Source organism: Acanthaster planci, linkage group LG01, assembly GCF_054643075.1.
Source record: "Acanthaster planci isolate LZ-2023a linkage group LG01, COTS_SCS, whole genome shotgun sequence".
In the NCBI taxonomy this organism is placed as follows: domain Eukaryota; kingdom Metazoa; phylum Echinodermata; class Asteroidea; order Valvatida; family Acanthasteridae; genus Acanthaster; species Acanthaster planci.
Genome location: NC_141777.1, coordinates 26,654,040 through 26,674,068, shown reverse-complemented (window position 1 = coordinate 26,674,068; position 20,029 = coordinate 26,654,040). Strand labels below are relative to the sequence as shown.

Here is a 20,029-nt window from a genome sequence, read left to right as displayed (position 1 = left end):
GATTTTGTCAGATAAAAGAATTAAAGGAACAACCGTCTTCAATAGCGGGGGATTAGGGCTGTCTCATGGTTATGCCGATTCATTTGTCCCTACATCTATTCAATTATATAATAAATAGCTATGAAGATAATTTCATAACTTATAACGAGATCGGTATTTGTCGGTAGTTTAGCCTTAAGCTATTATTTTTTATCTCAATGTAATATAAATAAAGTACTGCATTTTTATGTAGGATTCATCATATAAAGTTTTTATGTTTTCATAAATGTTGCCAGTGTTAAAGGCTGAGAGAAATACCCTATTGAGGGATTATATATTTATTTTCAAGAACTGAACCGACAACGAACTTCCGGCTGGTACATCGTCGGAAACACTGTGCAAGAGAGGGCGCCATTACAAAAAAATTCCCTGTTATCCTTACGCCAGGTTTAATTATTTCACTCGGTGTTTTCAAAGTTTTTTGTGGCACGAAAAGTCAGCAATTGCATTTCGTCGAGTAAACCGTAGGCCCTGAAGGGTAGCAGCCTTCCTTGAAGAGCTGTCAGTAGCTCATCTGAAGCCCTTTTTTCGCTAACAGACTCCTCTCTTGGTGTTTTGTTTGGAGTGCTACTCAGGGAAGGATCATTTGTAGTCTCAAAGCTCCAGTTTCCCGTAGGCCGCACTCTGCTCAAGGCACCAGCACCTATTTCAATACATTCAGTGGAGGTGATCGTGAGCAGCAGTGCCGCGTTTTTCACAGTACTTGGCTTTATTACGCTACACGTACAGGCTATCTAATTGCATTCGGCTTTCTCAAAATCAAAGTAAAAGAAAAAACGCCACAAACCAAAGTAAATTTTTCGTAGGCCTTCACTATAGGCACGATTCCTACCGTGCCTCTCGGTTAATCCGGCCGTGTGTGCCCCTACTCCGAGCTGAATGCTGCAGGTAACAAGGAGAAAATGCGAAAGAAGAATCGTATACCATCTGAAATAGTTCCCCAAGATCATATGCTTTTCTTGAGAGTTTTTCAGTTTATTTTTTTCTGAGGAGTGTCTGAGAAAAAATATTGGTTGAAATCAGTTCAATGGTCCTTTGGTGTTTCTAAAAAGTTTGGAGATGATTACTTCATTACCCCCCCTTCTTGCAAATAATCGAACGTTTTACCATTCAGATATTTCTTTTATTAGCCTCAATATCGGTAGTGTATCCCGCACGTAGAAAGGGTTAGGGTAGTGAATATTCTCGAGCTACATTTTGCCATGTTATAGCCGCTAAAAACTATTATAGCACTTGACGAATGGCACCAGCTTACCATTTACTTTAATACGGACTATAGAAGAAGGGAGGCCTAGTTCCCTCGATTGAACGAAGGGTTCAAGGAAAAGACGTAGCCTTAGAGCCAGAACATTCACCAATAATACACTGACTTCGGCTCCGTGGACACAGAGCAGAGACAGAGAGAGTTTCGACTGTTGGAACCAATATGGTGGGCTATGCGTCAATGCACGAGGTCAATTAGCACACAATAGCTGCCTGCTGTACGCGCGCGCACATAGGTCGAGTTCGGGCGGCCTGTTCTTGACACGGGTTTCTTGTTCTCGCGCTCGAACGGCGGGAACACGACTCAAGAACACTGTTCTCGGAACACGATCACACACCACCTCCTCGTCAGGGTTTTACAGGAACACACGGAAAAACTCGTGAGATTTTGATTTTTGAACAGCTGCAAAAAGTAGAGAGATGGCTTCCAAAGCCAAAGACAATGGGAAGTTTTGCACAATTAACATTAATTATTTTCCGTAACACAAAAATGAATGTTCCTGTTCATATAGAAAAGAATTCAGCCCATCCAAACATTAACTCTCGAATAACATAGCCTCCATGGACGCCGCCATGTTGCATGTTGCTTGTCACTAACTACCATCGATAACCAGTTGTTTGTTCCCGGCGTTCGAGCAGCCGACCCACGAACAACAAATCGAGCTGTTCGTGTACATACGGGAACAAGCCGCCCGAACTCGGCCATAATGAACAGCCATTTGGGTTCCGAAATTTGAAGCTGGCACTCTCTAGGTGGATACATTGATGGCGCCCTTTACACTCTCTGAAAAAAAGTACACGGTCGTATCCGAATGGGCTTTAAGATTTATGGCTAGGTTTATTTTCTGCCCGAAATAGTAATCCGCCTGAGCGAAATGTAATATGCTAATCCGCCTGCGTGAATCATTGGGCCAATTTTTAGTTTCCGTATTATTAAATACATTGCCTTTCATGTGCAATCGGGAAGCAGTCTTTGTGCCTGGTTGTTGTTGCTCAACATTATTTTGTTTTGTTCTAGTTTCTTTTGGCCTGCATACTCTTTGTGTCCTCATATTCTTTCTCTCCTCTGATTATTTTGCGTATGAAAAAAAAAAAATTCCGATAAGTGTTGCGCCTGCGTGAATAAAATAAACAACATTACCGAGGCCACGAAGAAGCCATGTGCTCAGTGGCATTTGTTGCAGCGCCCCCAGCGTCGAGATGGGTCCTGTTGCAAAACCCACTTCCCTCCTAGTCCTACCCTCAGTAGATTTTCTTTCCAGAAGGAAAACAAACATTTCGGTTCATACGCTCACATTCGATGTGACTGTAATCTTCCGTTCCCACGAAGTGAGTAACTTAACCCACTGCTCAGTCTCACCGGTCACATTCCAAACTGTAGGTGCGGCCCCAAGGGGGCGTGGCACGTACCTCCATACACGAGTGAAGCCGGGCGTAACAAATAATGGTTGTAACTGTGATAAGCCGACTCGAGCTGGTTTTTCCTGGCTTCTCGGGGACGTCAAATTATACTTCATGTATTTTCCCGTGGGAAAATGAATAAAATGAATCAAAATTGAACAGTTGAACGCCAAGGGGACTTTTATTTTGGTTGGTAACTCATGAACTTCCTGACCCTTTCGAACGGCAAGTGGAGAGATTGGTTCCCTGCTACCCCAACCCAATAGGCGTGCACTTGTATCAGCCACAATGACTGTAACTAATGCACTGCGGGATTCAGGGAACAAGTCCGCTCATATGTGCAATGGATGTCGTGCAGGATTACTGTAGTTCAGTAAGTGGCCTCAACTCGCTGTCCTGATCTGACTGCTGCATATGCGCCCAGCATATGTCTGGACGCTTCCGTGACATTGGGGTGAATTAAAAACGAAATTCGAGCGAGTCTACGTCCTTCGGTGATCAGTTTGGTCCGTCATCAAACCTCAGGAAATTCACCATCAGCACGCAGTTGAACAAGCCAGAGAACCTTTAAGAAGATGGAGAATCCTTGCAGCATATTTGTAGGATCGCTTGCGCCCGAAACGTCGACGGAGAAGCTGAAGGACTATTTCAGCCACTTCGGCCCGATCGAGTCGGCGGTGGTCTTGCAGGACCAGGTGACACGCCAAAGCCGGGGCTTTGGGTTTGTCAATTTTAAGAATCCAGAGTCCAGAACGAATGTTTTGCAGTCAAGGGACCCCCACGTTATTGACAGCAAGAAGATCGAATGTAAAGCTGCCTTCCGGAAGGGAGAGCAGCAACAGAGGGATCAGGCGCAGCGACCAGGCATGTCAGGGGGCGGGGCTGGGGGCGGGGGTAGGTTTGAGCAACCCGCGTTTGACAACCAGAGGAAAGTGTTTGTCGGGGGCATTTCCAATGGGACCACAGACGATGACATCAAATTGGTGCTGAGTCGATTCGGAACTGTGGAAAATGTTGAGCAGAAATATGACAAAGTTTCGCAGCGGATGAGGGGTTTTGGATTTGTTGAATTCAGCAGTGCCAAAGAAGCCATGGATGCAGTTCGTACTCAATTTGTACAAATCAACGGCAAAACGGTAATTCCTTTCATGTAAAATACACATGCATGGCTAAATTTAAAGGCAGCACGTGCAGTTTCACTAACCTAGACGTAACCCCATGTAATATTGTACGAGAAATCCTTCTTCATAGTGCATCGGTACCTTTGATCCTCTGGAGACAGTCGTAAGTTTATGAAGATACTTCTATTCATGAATTTAAATAACAAAAGCTGCCCTTGGCCACAAATTCCAATGCAAAGGGTCCATTGTATGACTCATAAAGATTTATTATCACCGTGATACATGTATGATGTGTTTAGTGTTAAATATGTGAAGGATTGAAACCTAAGACTTATATATGATCTGCTTGATTTTCTGCTCGGGTAAAAGTTGATTAAACGCAAAAATAGAGTTGTTAAAGTCATGAAAAAGAGTGAAGCATTTCATTGCGGGAGAATCATGCATTCCAGCGGTGGTTGGCCATTTTCACGAGAACAATTCTAATTATCAATTTTTTCTCCCCGATTTAGGTTGAAATAAAGGTCGCTGAAAATAGGCAAGTCGTGCCCTATGGGCCATCCACAGGCACCGGCGGCTTCAACACAGGTTCATTTGGTAACAACATGGGCATGTACGGGCCGCCGATAGGGTATGGGAGCTTTACGCCGTACCCGGCTAACACCAGCAGCGGTTTTGGGGGCGGGGCTCCCACCGGCTACAACATGGCCAACAGCCCTGGCTATGGAGCCAACCCGGGCTACGGGAGCAACAGCCAGTACCAGGGTTACACGGGCAAGGATGGCAGCAACCCGTATGGAGCGGGCAATATGTACAACGCTGGGTCCGGCTTTGGAGGGGGCTCCGGGTCCAACCAAGGTGGAGCCACGGCAGCCGGCTACAGCAGTGGTTATGGGAGGGGAGGCTACCACCCTTACGGCCAGTAACTTTTGGGCAGTCAGAGAGAGACGGAAGGGAAGTCTAAAATCTGGTAGTCTGTGGAGGTGCATGCACTTGAGAGAGTTCCTGTCCTGGGCAGTGTGTGAAACGTGATTCGTGGTCTTGGTTACGGGCGAAATTCAAAGTGCATTGTGATCTGTGCATGTATTGCAAAGGAGAGCACTGTCATTGTGAAAGTACATGTACATGTGTATAAACTCGACTTGAGCTGTATCTGAGTTTTGTAGGCCAGCAGTGTATGGGCATTTTACATGCAGGAATGAGGTGTGAGAAGTTGACGGAGGAATAAACTTGACATGTGGAACATACTTTTTTCAGAACAAGTTAAGGCTCGTTTCTGAGTCATTTATGCGTGGACATTTGTATATAGCATTTGGAATGGCAGGTTTTGATGATGTCTCTTGATGCATCTCCTTCAGTGGAGACTGAAGTGAAAGTGTACATTATTTTGCTTGAGGTACCTGCTCATGCAGGGGAACACTTAATTAATCAAATTAATAGAAATGTTAACGGCTTAAAAGTGTTCTGCTGATGCTTTGACTAACAGAGAAAACTATTGCCAGGGCGTTTTATTTTATAGGTGCATCCTCAACCACTCCTTTTGGTTTGTTGGTTGGTTATATCTGTCGTCTGCCTTCAATAGTCCCCAGCCCTCATTTAAATTGCTGAGGAGAGGGCGGTTTCCTTAAATTGATCATGGCTACAGCCTGCCAGGATGGCCATGTTGCATGTTGTATGAGCCACGTGCTTCATCGTTGACTGCTGTGGTGTGAGATGCGGCATTTTGACAACCCGAGGGATGCATAGCGCCCGAGGCAAAGCTGAAAGTGCTATCTTACATCTCAGCAGTCGACAATTGTTTTGTCATATCTCTGTCTGGATGATGAAATCTTCAAACATTGGCAGTTAGCAGTCCCAACATCATCCTAATTCTGTATACTGTCAGGGCGCATGCACGTGTTTGTGTGTGTCATATCACAGAATACTGGCTGATGTGATGTCCATCGGTGAGTGACATGACATGAGGCTATAGTGTATTCAGGACAGAGATGTGACAATTCAGAACAATTGCTGGGTTATTGTACATACACCTACGCTCAGCTGTGTCTGACAGTCAAACCGGGGTTGGCATATGAAACCCGGTTGTACTGTCATTGCATGTCACAGTTTTGTTGGAAGAAATGTAGCTGTTTTGACTAATGATATTAGACTAGCCAAAGAGTGATGTTAAACACAAGATTTGAACCCGCTATGGTTGTGTCAAACGGGCGTTCTTGTAGTTTGCATGCACTGTACACTTCATGACATTCTGCATTTTTTTCGCCGTGGATTGAGTTCTTCTCTTTGACGTCAGACAGATGCAGATCTCTGTATTAGAAAGTTGCTCTCATCCATGCCAGGCCACTCATTCCTTCATTCACTGATTTCACCAAGATATTGAAGCAATCAGTCTTGTCCACTGAGACTTTGCCTCCTATTTAAAAAAAAAAAACTAGGAAGCATCAACTCTGATTTTTGAGAATTCTCCCTGGCTGGTGTAGAAAATCCTGATTAGGTCATAAATAGCACATACTGTTCTGAAGTTTAGATTGTGCTGCACTCCACTGACTTTTACCCTGTGATTGGAAAAAACCTGTCCTGCTGTTGTCTGGGTTAAAGTAGTCACAGCCAAACCACCTACAGTTCTACAGTCTAATAAGGTTTGCTCTTCTGATGTCACAGTCATGTTTTTCCTACAAGTGACTGCTAAAACTGTGGTTGGCCATCGGTACATAAGTAAAAGAGTAATTGACAGTGTTAAAAATCCCAAGCAGCTGTTGGAACACCAGAAAATAATAGATGTACTACCAAACACTAAATGAAAATACAACCCTATTTCAAATCAATGGGAGAATTACCATTTTGAACAAATTGGAGGTAAAATCGAAAAGCAACCAAATGGTGATATTTCTGCAAACTGTGGTTGCCATACGAGTTGTGGCCAAATGAGAGTGGTCTATATCAGTTCTAAATGGCCCACTTGCCTGTTTAGTGTGTGGCTGTGGAGAGATCTTTGCTTGGCATCTGCAGTCTTTGAAAAAAAATCTGATCTCTCATTCTACAAAATGTAGTCTTGTACAGTAATAGCTGCGTAGTAGCTGCAAGGACTTGTACATATGACTGAAAAAAACATTGTTGATGAAATTTAAATTACACCACGAATGTCTATGTCAAGAGGCCATGACATTGAATTTTGTACATTACCAGTTTGTAACAAGTGTAAAAAAATGTCATTCCTGGAATCCTGGTGACATGAAATTGTTGATTTGTCAACTTGTGAGACATCGAGGCCCTTTGGGAATGAAGGAAATAATGCGCTTGGTGCCTTTATTCTCTACCCATTAATGGGTCTGTCCTGAAGGAGCTCCTGAAACAGTGGGACAGTGGTTGTTGCAGCTAGATAAGACAGGCATTGTATACGCTGGTGCGTTTTATTGTTTGTTGCGCACAGTTGTCAACTTGTGTGGTGCTTAGGGTTTCTGTTGATGACATGTAGCTGTTTCGTCTGCAGATATACCGTGGCAAATGGGGATTTCTGAACATAGTAAACTGCCATTTAATTTAATTTTTTTCGACTCCGTAGTTGTGTAAGTTTTATTTTTTAATGACATGACAGAGCCATGTGTGCATTGAAGACAAGTTGTACCGATGATGTGATCTTTTGTTTCCAGTGCTTATCCACCCCGAGCTGAAGTACACCCCCAATCGGCAAAAAGAAAGACAGGTGGTTACAAGCGAGTTCTTACCCTCGTTCTGCATGTACACAAAGACCATACATGCCGGAGTAACTTAGTTACATGTATTCAGGGTGCTCCGCGTCAAATGCGCATATACTTGCGCACCTCACGGCGTGCCTATGCGATGATTACCAAAAAAAAAATCCTCTTTTGTTCCGCACGGAGCGGAGAGTCTTCTTCACTCAAACGTCTTACCTCAAAAGGACCTGGATTGCAATGAATATAGTTGAGAAAGGAATACTTTTCACAGTAGTACTAATTTCTACAGACATGGATATTGATTTTTAAGAAATGTTCTGCATTAGTAGGGACTCTTAATTATGACCCGGCAAGGGCAGAATTTCTTTAGTATAGGCCAGGGCACCAGACCTGTGTGGAAATCACTTTTGAGTTTTTACTACTGTGAGAGGCTTAGCAGAAATCAAAGTGTTCATGTGAGGTTTAACATTTTGAATATTGTGAAAGGGCTGTCATGTGGGTATTGCTCTGCATTAGAGTGTAGGCCAAATCAGAGAAAGGCTTACCAGAAAAAAACAACAGGGCAAAAATGGTGAGATTTTCAGCTGTGAGCTTTGCAGGTGCATGCATGCATGACACCTGGCAGTAGAATCCTCTCGAATCCCTGAGCATTTTCAAATGGCTTCACGTGGCCAATCAATCTACTTTGAATAAAAAGAAGCTCGGGACTACACATGCATGGACATACACCCACATTTACATGCATGTGTTAAGATGAACTTGGTGTTAATTTTACACATGAAAGATCTTTGGGGCAGAAATAAAGAATGTACATTGTTGCAGCTTGTGCCCTGTGGTCCTCATGTGGAATAATTTGCTCTACTGCCTAGTCAACAAACACAAAGATGCGTGGCGTACGGAAGTTTATCAAGTACCAGCATATTCACTGTGCCAGCAACACTCAGTCGGTGATGTTACGCCGAAAAAAAGGACCGAATTCTAGGCTGGCGGTAATGTCAGTTTTAAGTCTTCTGCACAGTTCCCGAAGACGATAGTCATAGCAGAAACAAGTGGAATCTAATGGGATCTTTTTGACTAATGATTCAATTGTAAAGCAGTGGATGGCCCCATTTGTATTTGGAACCAGAGTACGGAAATGTTAGAAATCTTGCCTGTGTTGCTCACTGTATTTTTTGCATATTTAGCAGGTAGTCTTCACCCAGATGCATAGTGCTACTTCATGGTTGATTACAGCAAAAATCAATGTTATTTGTGCAATTTCTTGACTGCTTAGTGCTTACAAGCCAGTAGATGTGTACTTTGTAGGGTGTGTATTCTTTTTTTTTCTCCCAAATTTGTTGTAGGATTTAACAATTTGTTCAACCTGATATCTCACTTGCCCCTTTATTTGAAGTGTCCCAAAAGGTGCAGCAGTGAATGCGTCTTGTGACCTACACAGTATTTGTAACTGAGTTGTACATACATGTATTCAACCATTTTTTGAGGCTCTGTTACATTGCATTTTTTGTCTGCGTTGCAAGTTAGTTATTTATGTAAATAAAAAGATGCTACTCCACATGACTCCATTTGTTGTACATACATGTAGGTAGATCTTAAGACAGAAAGGGTTTGATGGGAAACACGTTTTTGTACATGATTTTTCTGTAGCCATTATGTGGCACATATTTGATATGACTACATTTAACTACTATATACGGATTGTGTTAGGTAACATTTGGTAAAAAGCTTCTATCATTCTTGCTCATTGTAGCTTTGAGACCATTTTCCTCAAGTGCATCTGCTAAAAAATTCTGAAGGCTAATCTGGCTAGTATAATTACAGCGGTGTATTTTTGCCGTGGCATAGGATCACATGCAGGTGGTAGGCACAACGTTGAATACCACCCTGACAGGTAGTGTCACTTTTGAGTTTGAGAATGCGCTCATGAGTTTGGTGCCAGCAATGCTGCCGCAAAAAATTTCTCCTCGGATTAGTTCACAAGTTTGAAACTAATGCTAAAATGTTCCTTTTTATGAATTATACTTTCTCTTTACTCAGCCACCATTTTCCCATCAACCCTTTCAACCCTGTTAGAGGTCGGAGGTCAAAGGTTGTAACAGGAATGCTTCTGGGTGGAAGCCAGTAGCGATTGCCAATTGGCAAGTAAACTTTTTGAAGTCAAAGTTGCCTCGGTTTTAGCTGGGCAGGCATGATGGTAATTTAATCATGAAAATTGTCAAGGGAAAAAGTGTATCTATATGCAGTGTGTATAAATCAACGAGCTATTATATTTTAGTCCTAGTTTAGATGATGTTGAAACAAGTCTGTAACATTTCTTTCTGCAGTAGTGTAATATGGGCTTGTAGAAGACAAACATGGCAGCTTTAAACATTGAATAGAGCATTTTAAAAAAGTATGAGTTTACTTGCCTTAAAATTTTATAAAATGAAGACAAACTCCAGACATAAATAATAATCACCAAACAAGTTCATGTATACTTGTTTATTGATCTGTACATAGACATATAAGTTGTTAGTTGGAAATGTGTTTGGCATAGCAGTTGCAATGTATATGAATTTAAAAATGCATTATTTTTTCACTAATGGATACTAGCCAATATTTTGTTGCATACTTGAATTTTTTTATTTTTGCAATTATGTCGTATGGTGTATAATGGTTTATTGGTGTCATTTTTTTACTTTATCAAATATTGTATGAAAAAATGAAATTGTTTCCCAATGAGAAGTTAACTAAAAAAAAAAAATAAAGTACAGAGGGTGTGGTTGCATATGATCATTTACTTTAAATCTTTTATTTTATTTTATTTTTTTGTCATTTTGTAACTTTTTAGCTAAACGTGTAAACAAAACATGATTTCATCATGGTTTAGGTCCATGCATCTGTAGTAAAATGCAGCAAAACCTACCTTTTGTCAGAAATATTTCATCAAGTAAAGTTTCAAAGTAAAACTGCCCAGCATCACATCTTCCCATTATTTTTTTCCACCAGATGGGATGATTTGAACAATCACTCCATGCTGGATGTTTTACTCTCTCCAAACCAAAATATCAGTCCAGACATCCCTCAAAGATGAGCAAAAGTGGCCACAAAAAAACAGGAACAAGAGCGCTAAAGAGTTTATTACATTAGGGCTGAAACGATGCAAAAGGTGTAGATGCTACACATAAGAATGATGTGGTTTAGCATTTTGTAAAGATGGGTCACACAATCAAGATATTCAACATCTAAATGGCACATTCTTTCAAATTCCTGCATGGGTTAAGTTGCAATAGTCACGTCAATAGTTGCAAGAGGATGTCGTTGAACTGCCCCACATTGTAGATATGAAGTATGGGAGATGCTTACACAACTTGGTGGTGCTGCATTTACACCCTTTGAATGACCTTGTTCTTAATGTAAAGATCTCATCTTTTCTTTGGTTTGGAAGTGGGATGTGGAAGTAATTTTACTATGAAGCGTGCCATCTATGGGAAAACAAGAAAGGGGAAAAAAGGAACAGAATGGCTTGAGCTACCATTTTTTAACAAATTCCAGGCAAGGAAAATTCGCAAATGGCTATTTTGATGAGGCAATGCATGGAGTTGTCAAATTAAACAAGCCGAGTACTGTACCCGAAGAACACTTTATTATCTTTAACAAAAACTTTTTATTTACAAAACAGTTTTGGAACAAATTACAATTTTCACAGAAAAAGAATATACCGGTAGCATAATTAAATCTTGATCTCCATCTGGAACAAATACAGGTGGATCCCGATTTTTGGTTTGACTGAGTAGACTTCAAATAATTTGGAATAAAGCCTTGCCCTTTCTTGGGGATTTCTGCAAAAACAAATCCTGAATCCTAGAGAACCAACACTGCAGTAAACCAATGAAACCTCGGTTGTACTAGAATGAAACTGTTAAATGATAGTAGCTGATCTTTGCACTATTGAAAACTGTTCAAATTCTTCAAAAAGCAAAACAAGAAACTGAAGAACATACCTGAGTTAGAGAACTTGGAGTTACGTGTAATGTAAGTGTGAGTTTGTGGGGAAGACGTCACAGAATTTGCTCCAAGGTAGCATCTCCCACTTTTGTTTTCCATCACTAATGCATTACTGATTACTGATTTTTTTTGGGCCAAGACAATAAAGCTAGAACTGGAGTTCACAATTGGCACAAAAATGGATGTGTATCCAGATTACTCACTTATTCGTTCAAATAGAAGAATACACATAAATCTCGCATATGTCTGGGAACTGAGGCACAACTTGTCTGACAAGATTAGTTCCTGAACACTAATGTCATTTAGCTTTGTCAGAATCAAGTGCTTATGAGAAATATGTGTGATCAGACCACAGGCATTCCTTACCATTCCACTGACATGACAACATTCCAAAGATAAATCACTAGACAGAGGGGTAATAAGTAACAAAAAAGAATCTACAATAAAGACAATAGAAAGTCTACCTATTTACAAAGCATCTGTCTGTGACACACCTCTGGATACATACAAAAACATAAATACTGGCCTCTGAAACAGCATTTGGAAGTTGCTGCATTTGTTCAAGCTTACGTCGCGATAAAGCTATGGACTTTAAAGAAAGAGTTCTCTTCTTTTTTCCTACATGCCTAAGTTTTAACATGGGTCTCTCTCTCTCTCTCTCAATAAAGGCCATTCTCAATTGGTCAAAGTTTGACAATCCCACCAAGCCGGTTGTAAGGATAACTCAACAAGGAGTGCAATGTATTAACCACGAAAATACTCTATTTGTCACTCATTGGTTGAACTGACGTGGTGCAGGTGACTCTTTTTCTTTCATACATGAGCACTGTAAAATGTGAGGGTCCCGATTCAAGACATCTGATGGAAGATATCCCAAAAGGTAGTCTAGAAGACTTGGGAATGAGAGGGGGGGATGGGTGGCAAACTAATAAAGTTCATCACCCACATTTATAAGGATTGTATGCTTGACAGAGCTATGGGTGGTCTATTACCTGACCTGCAAACGTCAGCAAAAACATGGTTGATAATGCTCCTGCACAGATACGATTTCAGGTTTCGGTTCATAAAGTTTGCCAAACAACAACACAACAATCTGGGCTTCACTCTGGTTTCCATTTTTCAAAAGTTCCAGCTGCTGTTTCCGGTTAAACTATGATGTTTTCTTGAAAGACTTCAGAATTGGGTAGATGTTGTTGAAGGCATCTAAGATTTCTTGGCGGACCTTCGCACCTAGAAATTAAACCGAGTTGAGTGGATTTTAGTATGAAAACAATGACTGAAAGTATCTTCCTCTGACTTGACTGATGGCTGATGGGCAGGCAGCATGTTGCAGGAACCAGGACACATCTGGAAATTTCCCTAGTCCACTTAGAATACTTCTTCTGAAAATATGACACACTTCTAATGGGGGAAAACATGCTAAAATAGACGAATTTCCGGTTAGCAAAATCCAAAATGTAGGTCCGGAAAAGGAGTGGGGGTGGGCAATATGAGGGAAGTTATTTCACGCCAATGAACTTGAAGACCCATCAGCTGTCGAGGCTCCAATTTTCTGTTCTGCTGATCAAATTTTGTCTTCAAATTTGTACCTAAATGTCATAGCTTTGGGTGGGGTTTTAATCAAAGACCGTAACACTCACCTGTAAGTACCACTTTTCCAGAGACAAAAATCAGCAACACTATCCTTGGTTTGACCATTCTGTATATCAAGCCAGGGAACAGCTCTGGCTCATAGCTGAAACAAAGAAAATCCAAGAGTACAATGCCCACTGATAATGCGCACATATCTAGCAGTACTACTACTCGAGGTGCGATGGCAATTTGTTTTCTCGTTCAGCAGGCCAAGAGATTAATTTTGGAAGCCGATATCAGCACACATCTGGTCTCTACCCTCAGAGGTACTTATCTGTACTCAAGGGTACAGGGAGGCAAGTAGGGGTAAGTAACATGCCCAAAGTCACAATACATGTATATAACCAGCAACTGGATTCGAACCCATAACCCTATGATTAGGGGGTCACAAATCCTGAGCCATTGGCCATATGCCCACCATGAGATAACAGATTGTGTACAATTATTTATTTTGTACCCAGAAGGGTATGTGAAAATTTGACAAACTGAGTATTAAGAACAAAAATCTGTTGACTTGGCCACGCTAGGAATATTTTACAATTGTGATATATACCTATGAGTTTTACACAGTAATTATACAGAAATACAAGCAAAAAGGGAAGTCAAATATGTGTACGTATTGGCTGGAATAAATATGCATCATTAAAGCATGAATTTTAAAACAGTGGAAGAGCCAGCTGAGTCAATGCTACGGTTACAAAGAAGAATCATTTGAAAAATTTAACTTGCATTGAGCTAAAAATGCATAAACAACAAAACTTAATTGCACTAGTCTTTACAACATTAGATTTAAATCAAGCAGTCATTCATGAAAAGACTTGGAACTTTGCACCAATGTGCAAAAGGTCATAGTTCAATTCTGTCTTTCAAAGCCTATGTCTGAATCATGGCAAAGGGCTACAAACAGCACAAACACTCATTGGCTAGCTTCAATCCACAACCGACTGTTGCCAGTAACAGCTGTGACTTCCTGATGCAGCTTGAGGGTTAAAGGCAACAGGGACAAAGCAATACCAAGAAAAAAACTGAACCAACATACGATAAAGCCACATTCGTAGAAATACATCACTCACCTTGAGAACTGACTGTGTTTAAGAACTAGACCCTCTAACCTGATAGGAAACTTGACGTCACAGCTACCAACCATGTTCTGTATCTTGAACTCCATGAACTTTGCCTGCCAAATACAAAATAATACAAAAATTTATACCTGGCATTCTGTCTACTGTGAGTCATTTCTTCTGTGTGTATAACTGTGAAATGACAAAAAGCCAAACTTTGTCAGCTCTTCTGCTAGGAACCTTCCTAAACCCTCCAGAATCCATAGCTGCAAGATGCCTATAGCTTACAGAAACTTGAACTTTCAAGGGGCATCAAGACCCATGCTAATTATTATGGCATATCTGCCAACACTGAAAAGTTAGAAATCTGAACATCTATTTTACAAGCTCAGAGCAAAACAAGTGGCCACACAAGAGAAGCTAGTTACGTGCACGTGTACATTCTGGTTTCCTTGATCTTACATAAGCTTCAAAAACCTCCCGATGGATTTTGAAACATCTTGGATGGTTAGGGTGTGAAAACAACCCAATGGAAAGAACCATGTTAATAATGTCAGTGTCTCATGTGAGATCGTCAGTTAAGGGCAGTGTATAGGATTTGTAAGATTTCAAAAGCAGGACTGTCAAATTATCTTGAAATATTTTACTTTAAAGTAAGTACATAATAGTGTCAGATAATCTGTGAAATCTTACTGCCAGAAATGCTGTCATTTTTGAGAAAAGAGAAATATTAGGTCTTTTCTGAAGATCGTCCATCGTGAAAAATGCAGTTTGTTCAAATACCATAACCGTTAATGGATGCCACAAAAATGTGTGTGAAGCACTGAACTATTGGAAGAGTCTACACTAACGGGTAATGAACAAACTGCCAACACGCCTTCGGTAAGCCTAAACTCATCATTAACTAGTGAAATAGATACTAGATATATAACTGTACCTAACAGTCTAGGAGAAAGGAGAATTTGGACTGGTTTAAAATTTAACTTTCTTTATGAAACTTTGGAAGTTTACTTCACGAGAACATATCATCTCCCTATCACCCCTTAAGATAAATAATGGTATAGTCCAATGGCTGTTACAACAGCTTAGCCCAAATCCACCTTCAATGTTCACCATGTGATTTGGGAGAGCTGTGCAGGAGTGAAGAACCTAGCCACTTTTACCAAAATAAAGGCCTTGATTTCCACCCATTAACCTAAAGTACAAAGAATGTACCACTGATTTCCTGCACAATGGAGGATATTGGAGGATTCAAGGTTCCTAGAAGAAATAAATCTCAGATTCTCCAAGACAGAGACTTACAGGAAAGCCCAGTTTCTGTACAACCCTGGCATATTTCCTAGCGGCCAGTCTTGAGTAGTCTTCACTCTTAGCGCCAGTGCACACCATTTTCCCTGAGCTGAAAATCAGAGCGGTTGTCCGTGGCTCCCTGATCCGCATGATGACAGCTGCAAATCTCTGCAGGAAGGAAGTGTGTCGAAGCCAAACAAAGATTGGCATTACAGGTCCATTAGCAATTTTGACTGTTGCACTGTGTGTAGCACTGTGCAGACATGGCATACATAGTGTGGACCCCTGCACAAAAGAAGTCCACATAATGTAGGGTATGATGGTGTTGTGTGGACTTGCACACGTCCACACAATGTTTTCTCCTCTCTGAAAAACAGTTTCAGAGGCATTTTGGGGTCAAGGTTATCTGTGGCAAAATGATGAGGAACAGTCCAGGAAATCATAATCAAAAATCCAGCTCAAAGGAATTATCCTAATTGCAGAAAATGAGCATTTTCCTCAAGTTTCCTTAACAACAGGAGAGCAAAGGAATGCCCACACTTTGTATGTAAAACAGGTAAGTGTGTGTGCAAAGTGTGCACACGGCGTGTGCAATTTGAAAGGTTTTTGAAGGCATGAACCCAGTTATGAGAGATTAATACTAAGCTCTAGGATACTGAAAGTTTGGAAGGTTTCAATGGGCCCCATAGTAGGAGGGTTAATCACAGAAAATAACAAGATGTCTACTTACTAGGATCTTAGGTGCTGCCGCAAACCTTGTTAATACTTAACTTGCCTATATACAAATAGATATCTATAAATCTTGCGAAACTCAATTTTCCACTTGAACAACTGCTTATAATCCATGTTGCTTAGTTTACACGGTTCAAAATACAGAAATTGGTGATCTGGTCAAAATCTTAAAACTCTGAAAGACTAGGAGTCGGATTGTCATACTTCTTACAAGGGAACAGTCTATACCTTGGGATTGTATTCAGCATTTCTTGCATGAAGAGCGATCTTCTTCAGGTCCAATTTGCAACCGAGATTCACTGTTGATACAATATTCCTGCAAATAGGGGATAATGACACATGAAGTCCCCTTGGTTAATTCTGGCCGGTGGCTATTTAGTTCCAGCCTGAATAAGCAGTTGATGAGTTAGAAGATTTACTTTGGACAGTCTGAGGGCTGGACGTTTGGAGCCTGCAAAATGAAGGAACTAAAGCTGTGACAAAGTGTCTTTATCTCAACATTCAGGGTAAAATATAATAGCTTACTGCTCTTAATCAACTGAGGGCACTTGTAAAGTCAACCGGGATCACACACGAAGGTCTTTTTTAGTAGAATTCTATTTGGAATGTGGTCCATTGCTTACTTGTAAGTGGACAGAAACAAAAAGCTTAATGAAAAATCCCAATGGCCAGCAGTCTAGGTACTTTGCTATGGGGAGGTACCAAAATGTCAGTGCAGATATCTAGACACATTCCTCATGCTGTCCCCTGGGTCACGGGATTCCATGCTGATTTACCTACTGTGGACAAAAAATAATTAGACAACCCTTTGCTATACAATGCTGAATGACACACTCACTGAAGCTGTGGCTCGATCCCGGACGACTCCATGCTCCCCGGCGTGGCGGGTGTCATTGGGGTGAGTGGGGTCTGCGGGTAGATGCTGGAGGTGAGCGACATGCCTTCACTCAGGCTGTAGCTCGAGGAAGGCACATGCAGCAGGTTGGGGTTGGCTGGCTGGGCCTGGCCGCCGACAAGCCGCTGCTGGGGCTGCTGTGCGTCATCTGCGTCTTCCGCTTGGATGTGGTGCGACTGCATAAGCTGGTGAAACAAAAGAATGTCAATTATGGTTACATCTATCTCCAAAAAGGGCACTTCAAGGAAGAAACCAGAAAGGAAGCATCTAGCCTGGGAGAACATGTAAACACGTATTGATACTATGATAACTGATTTTTCTTTAACACCAAACTTCAAAATGCAACACACAAAATGACCCACACAATGAACGACACACACTTGACTGACAAGCTCTATGACTGAGTTCCTCGTCTCTCTAGAAATTCACACAAGCAGTAACAACATAAGTACTATGATTTAGTCCAACTGAACTCCACTGAGGTACTCTTGCAAAGCGAACAAACGAAAGATTGGAGTTTTCTTGTTCCTTCATGAAGGAATAAGGGCAGAGAAAAATCTATATGAAGCCAAGTTCAGTAGACGTACACGTAATTAATTAGACATAATCACCTGCATTTGTTTCTGTTGCATGCCAAGCACATTTTGTTGGGTTGTGTTGCCATACATTTGAGGTGGTCGTCCAGATGACCCCCCAGCTTGATACTGATTCATTATGCTATCACTCCCGTCCAGTCACCTGCTTGTATCTGAGAAAAATGTCACTGATAATAATATTTTTGCCGAAGTCAACACGGGGGAATTGTCATTCAACATCTCCTTGTATACGTTTGGTACTTTGTTAGGGCTGAGTCATTTCGAATAATTCAATAGTTGAATCTTCGACCTTCAATTTGATCGAATATCTGAACACACACCTGACATAATTCATCCAAAGTACACCAACCTGGCATTTCATCCATGATGCAAATAAAACTAGCTTCTACAAGCATGAGTTGCCGATATAAACAAAACGACATCAGCACATTGTGAGGCATACTCAGGGCAATCTATGCTATACATGTAACTGGGCTGGTGTCCGACCTAACATGTCAAACCACCACCTTTGCCACCCTGCCAACTGCAGCACTTAGTTGGGACAGATGTTAAACTTAGGACAGATGTCAAAGTTTGGGCAAAACACACAGTCTAGGCCCACAATGCAGTTTCAAAGGACACTTTTATACAGCTAACATTGAAGTCTGAACCAATAAGTGTACAACCGGGCCTTCCAGATATACCAAATGACAGCAAATAACACTGTTGATTCAACACACTTAAATTTTTTAGTTAGGCCTTGGCCTACCAGTATATTTTATTGCAATTGTTTTTACGAGACAATCGTAAGGATGAAGCAAATATTTAAAAGAACGAGTTTGAGGCCGAGGCTCATCAAGACAAAATCTTGAAAATGGGTTAAGGCCTAGCAACAAATCTACCCAAAGGACTATGGGGTTCATCGAGCAGAGACCACACGACAGAACCCATCAGGCATGAATAGCTCTAGGCACTGCAGTCAGTTGGGGTGTTCAGTGCGATCTTGAATCTTATGCAAATTTATTGTACTCCATCAGCAATGTCCAGAGGTGATGTGCCTTTGAAGAGGAAAGAGGATGCCACCTGATACCCTTTGCACAAAACTTATGAGGCTGGTCTGTAACATTTTGAGTGTTTTCTAAGTGAATAGCCTAACCACGCTAACGTTACAGGCTTAGGCCTAGCCTACCTTAATATTTTCACTAAATTGAACTTTTCACTAAAACTAAATTTGACTTTTTAGGAAATGTCAAATTGTCATTTCTTCCCAAGATGACACTGCACTGCAGCAAAAATTAGTACTAGTAGCGTCCATACATAAGGGAAAAAGGCAAGCTTGCTCTGAACAGGGGTAGGCCTATTTCGTTTTAATCTCTTAATAGGGGCCTAGCTCCTTTCTACTGTAATATCATGTTCATGACTGTTCTAATTATGTACGCCAAATCAGCATTTCACTATGTTCACGGCGATGTCATCAGTGCTGGCCTTGTCCCTACATGTACACATGTATAGGCCTATCTGTATATTGGTCACTTAGAAATCTTTAAAATACCGATGTCTTCTTGTTAGATGAACATATGAACTTGACACATTGCAATATAAAGACCTACTTGAATCTTCACGAATTTTTAAATGACCAACAACGAGCTATTTCATACCAGAAAAGGTGATACCAAGAAAAGGAGATTACGTTTCATTAACGAAGGCGCCAACCCAACTTCACGTTACTCGCAGCCTTGTTTGTCTAGCGCCCTCTATTGGTACACCATTGTTACACGTATGTAGGAAAGTGGAGATCAATGGTACACAGCCAGCGAAACGGGCATGATGTGTGGCCGGCTGCGGCTCGCCGGATATATAACCATGGCTACGGCCGGCTGGGATGAACACGCAGTAAATAAGCTACCGTAGACAACGGTGATATCGCCTCTTCAAAAAATCAGGAAAAATACTCATAAATTTCTCAGGTGTTCGACACACATATTGAATTTAAGCTCATTTCCTCATCTTTTATTTTCCTCTCAAGTTTCAGTGGCTTAACCGATGAAGATATTTCTCTCCGGAGATGATCAACCCTCAAAACAGTCATCACCCCTCACCCCATCACCATTTTGAAAATTGATGCCTACCCTCCATTGCAAAATAAAGCAATTTGGAGGGCCCCGTTTTGTCAAATACTTTCAGAACTAGAAGCTGGCAGTCTTGCTGGTAAATTCTATACCCCTTTATGTCCTTTAAAAACCATCCAGTCCATGTGCCACAAAATGATAATAGCAGAGAATTTGACAGTCCTCTAATCGTGATTTGTTTCATCACACAGGCAATTTTGGGCCATGGATCA

General features: G+C 41.2%; 2 protein-coding genes across 3 annotated transcripts; one reads left to right on the top strand and one right to left on the bottom strand.

The window, feature by feature from the left end:
• Positions 1–3,013: 3,013 nt before the first annotated feature.
• LOC110975154 (uncharacterized) lies at positions 3,014–10,291 on the top strand. The gene is made up of 2 exons (XM_022227352.2): positions 3,014–3,839; positions 4,334–10,291. The coding sequence occupies exons 1-2, from the start codon at positions 3,279–3,281 to the stop codon at positions 4,745–4,747; spliced, it is 975 nt and encodes a 324-aa protein (XP_022083044.2). The 5' UTR covers positions 3,014–3,278; the 3' UTR covers positions 4,748–10,291.
• An 828-nt stretch (positions 10,292–11,119) lies between these two features.
• LOC110975155 (uncharacterized) lies at positions 11,120–19,444 on the bottom strand. Of its 2 annotated transcripts, none has more exons than XM_022227354.2 (8): positions 19,347–19,444; positions 17,725–17,861; positions 17,057–17,298; positions 16,447–16,534; positions 15,499–15,654; positions 14,209–14,312; positions 13,144–13,238; positions 11,120–12,733 (listed from the first exon to the last, which is right to left on the bottom strand). In XM_022227354.2, exons 2-8 carry the CDS (start codon positions 17,824–17,826, stop codon positions 12,654–12,656), a joined length of 867 nt encoding a protein of 288 aa, XP_022083046.1. In that variant the 5' UTR covers positions 17,827–17,861; positions 19,347–19,444; the 3' UTR covers positions 11,120–12,653. The 2 variants fall into 2 exon arrangements, with proteins under 2 accessions (XP_022083046.1, XP_022083047.1); XM_022227355.2 differs by having other exon boundaries at positions 19,379–19,434.
• Positions 19,445–20,029: the final 585 nt, after the last annotated feature.

What these genes read in the sequence shown, in the direction of transcription:
- LOC110975154 (XM_022227352.2), top strand. Translation starts at nt 3,279, where the DNA reads ATGGAGAATCCTTGCAGCATATTTGTAGGATCGCTTGCGCCCGAAACG. An exon ending in TACAAATCAACGGCAAAACG is followed by an intron (nt 3,840 to 4,333) that starts GTAATTCCTTTC and finishes TCCCCGATTTAG; the next exon opens with GTTGAAATAAAGGTCGCTGA.
- LOC110975155 (XM_022227354.2), bottom strand. Translation starts at nt 17,826, where the DNA reads ATGAATCAGTATCAAGCTGGGGGGTCATCTGGACGACCACCTCAAATG. An exon ending in TGCAACAGAAACAAATGCAG is followed by an intron (nt 17,299 to 17,724) that starts GTGATTATGTCT and finishes TTGTTTCACCAG; the next exon opens with CTTATGCAGTCGCACCACAT. An exon ending in ATGCTGAATACAATCCCAAG is followed by an intron (nt 15,655 to 16,446) that starts GTATAGACTGTT and finishes TCCTTCCTGCAG; the next exon opens with AGATTTGCAGCTGTCATCAT.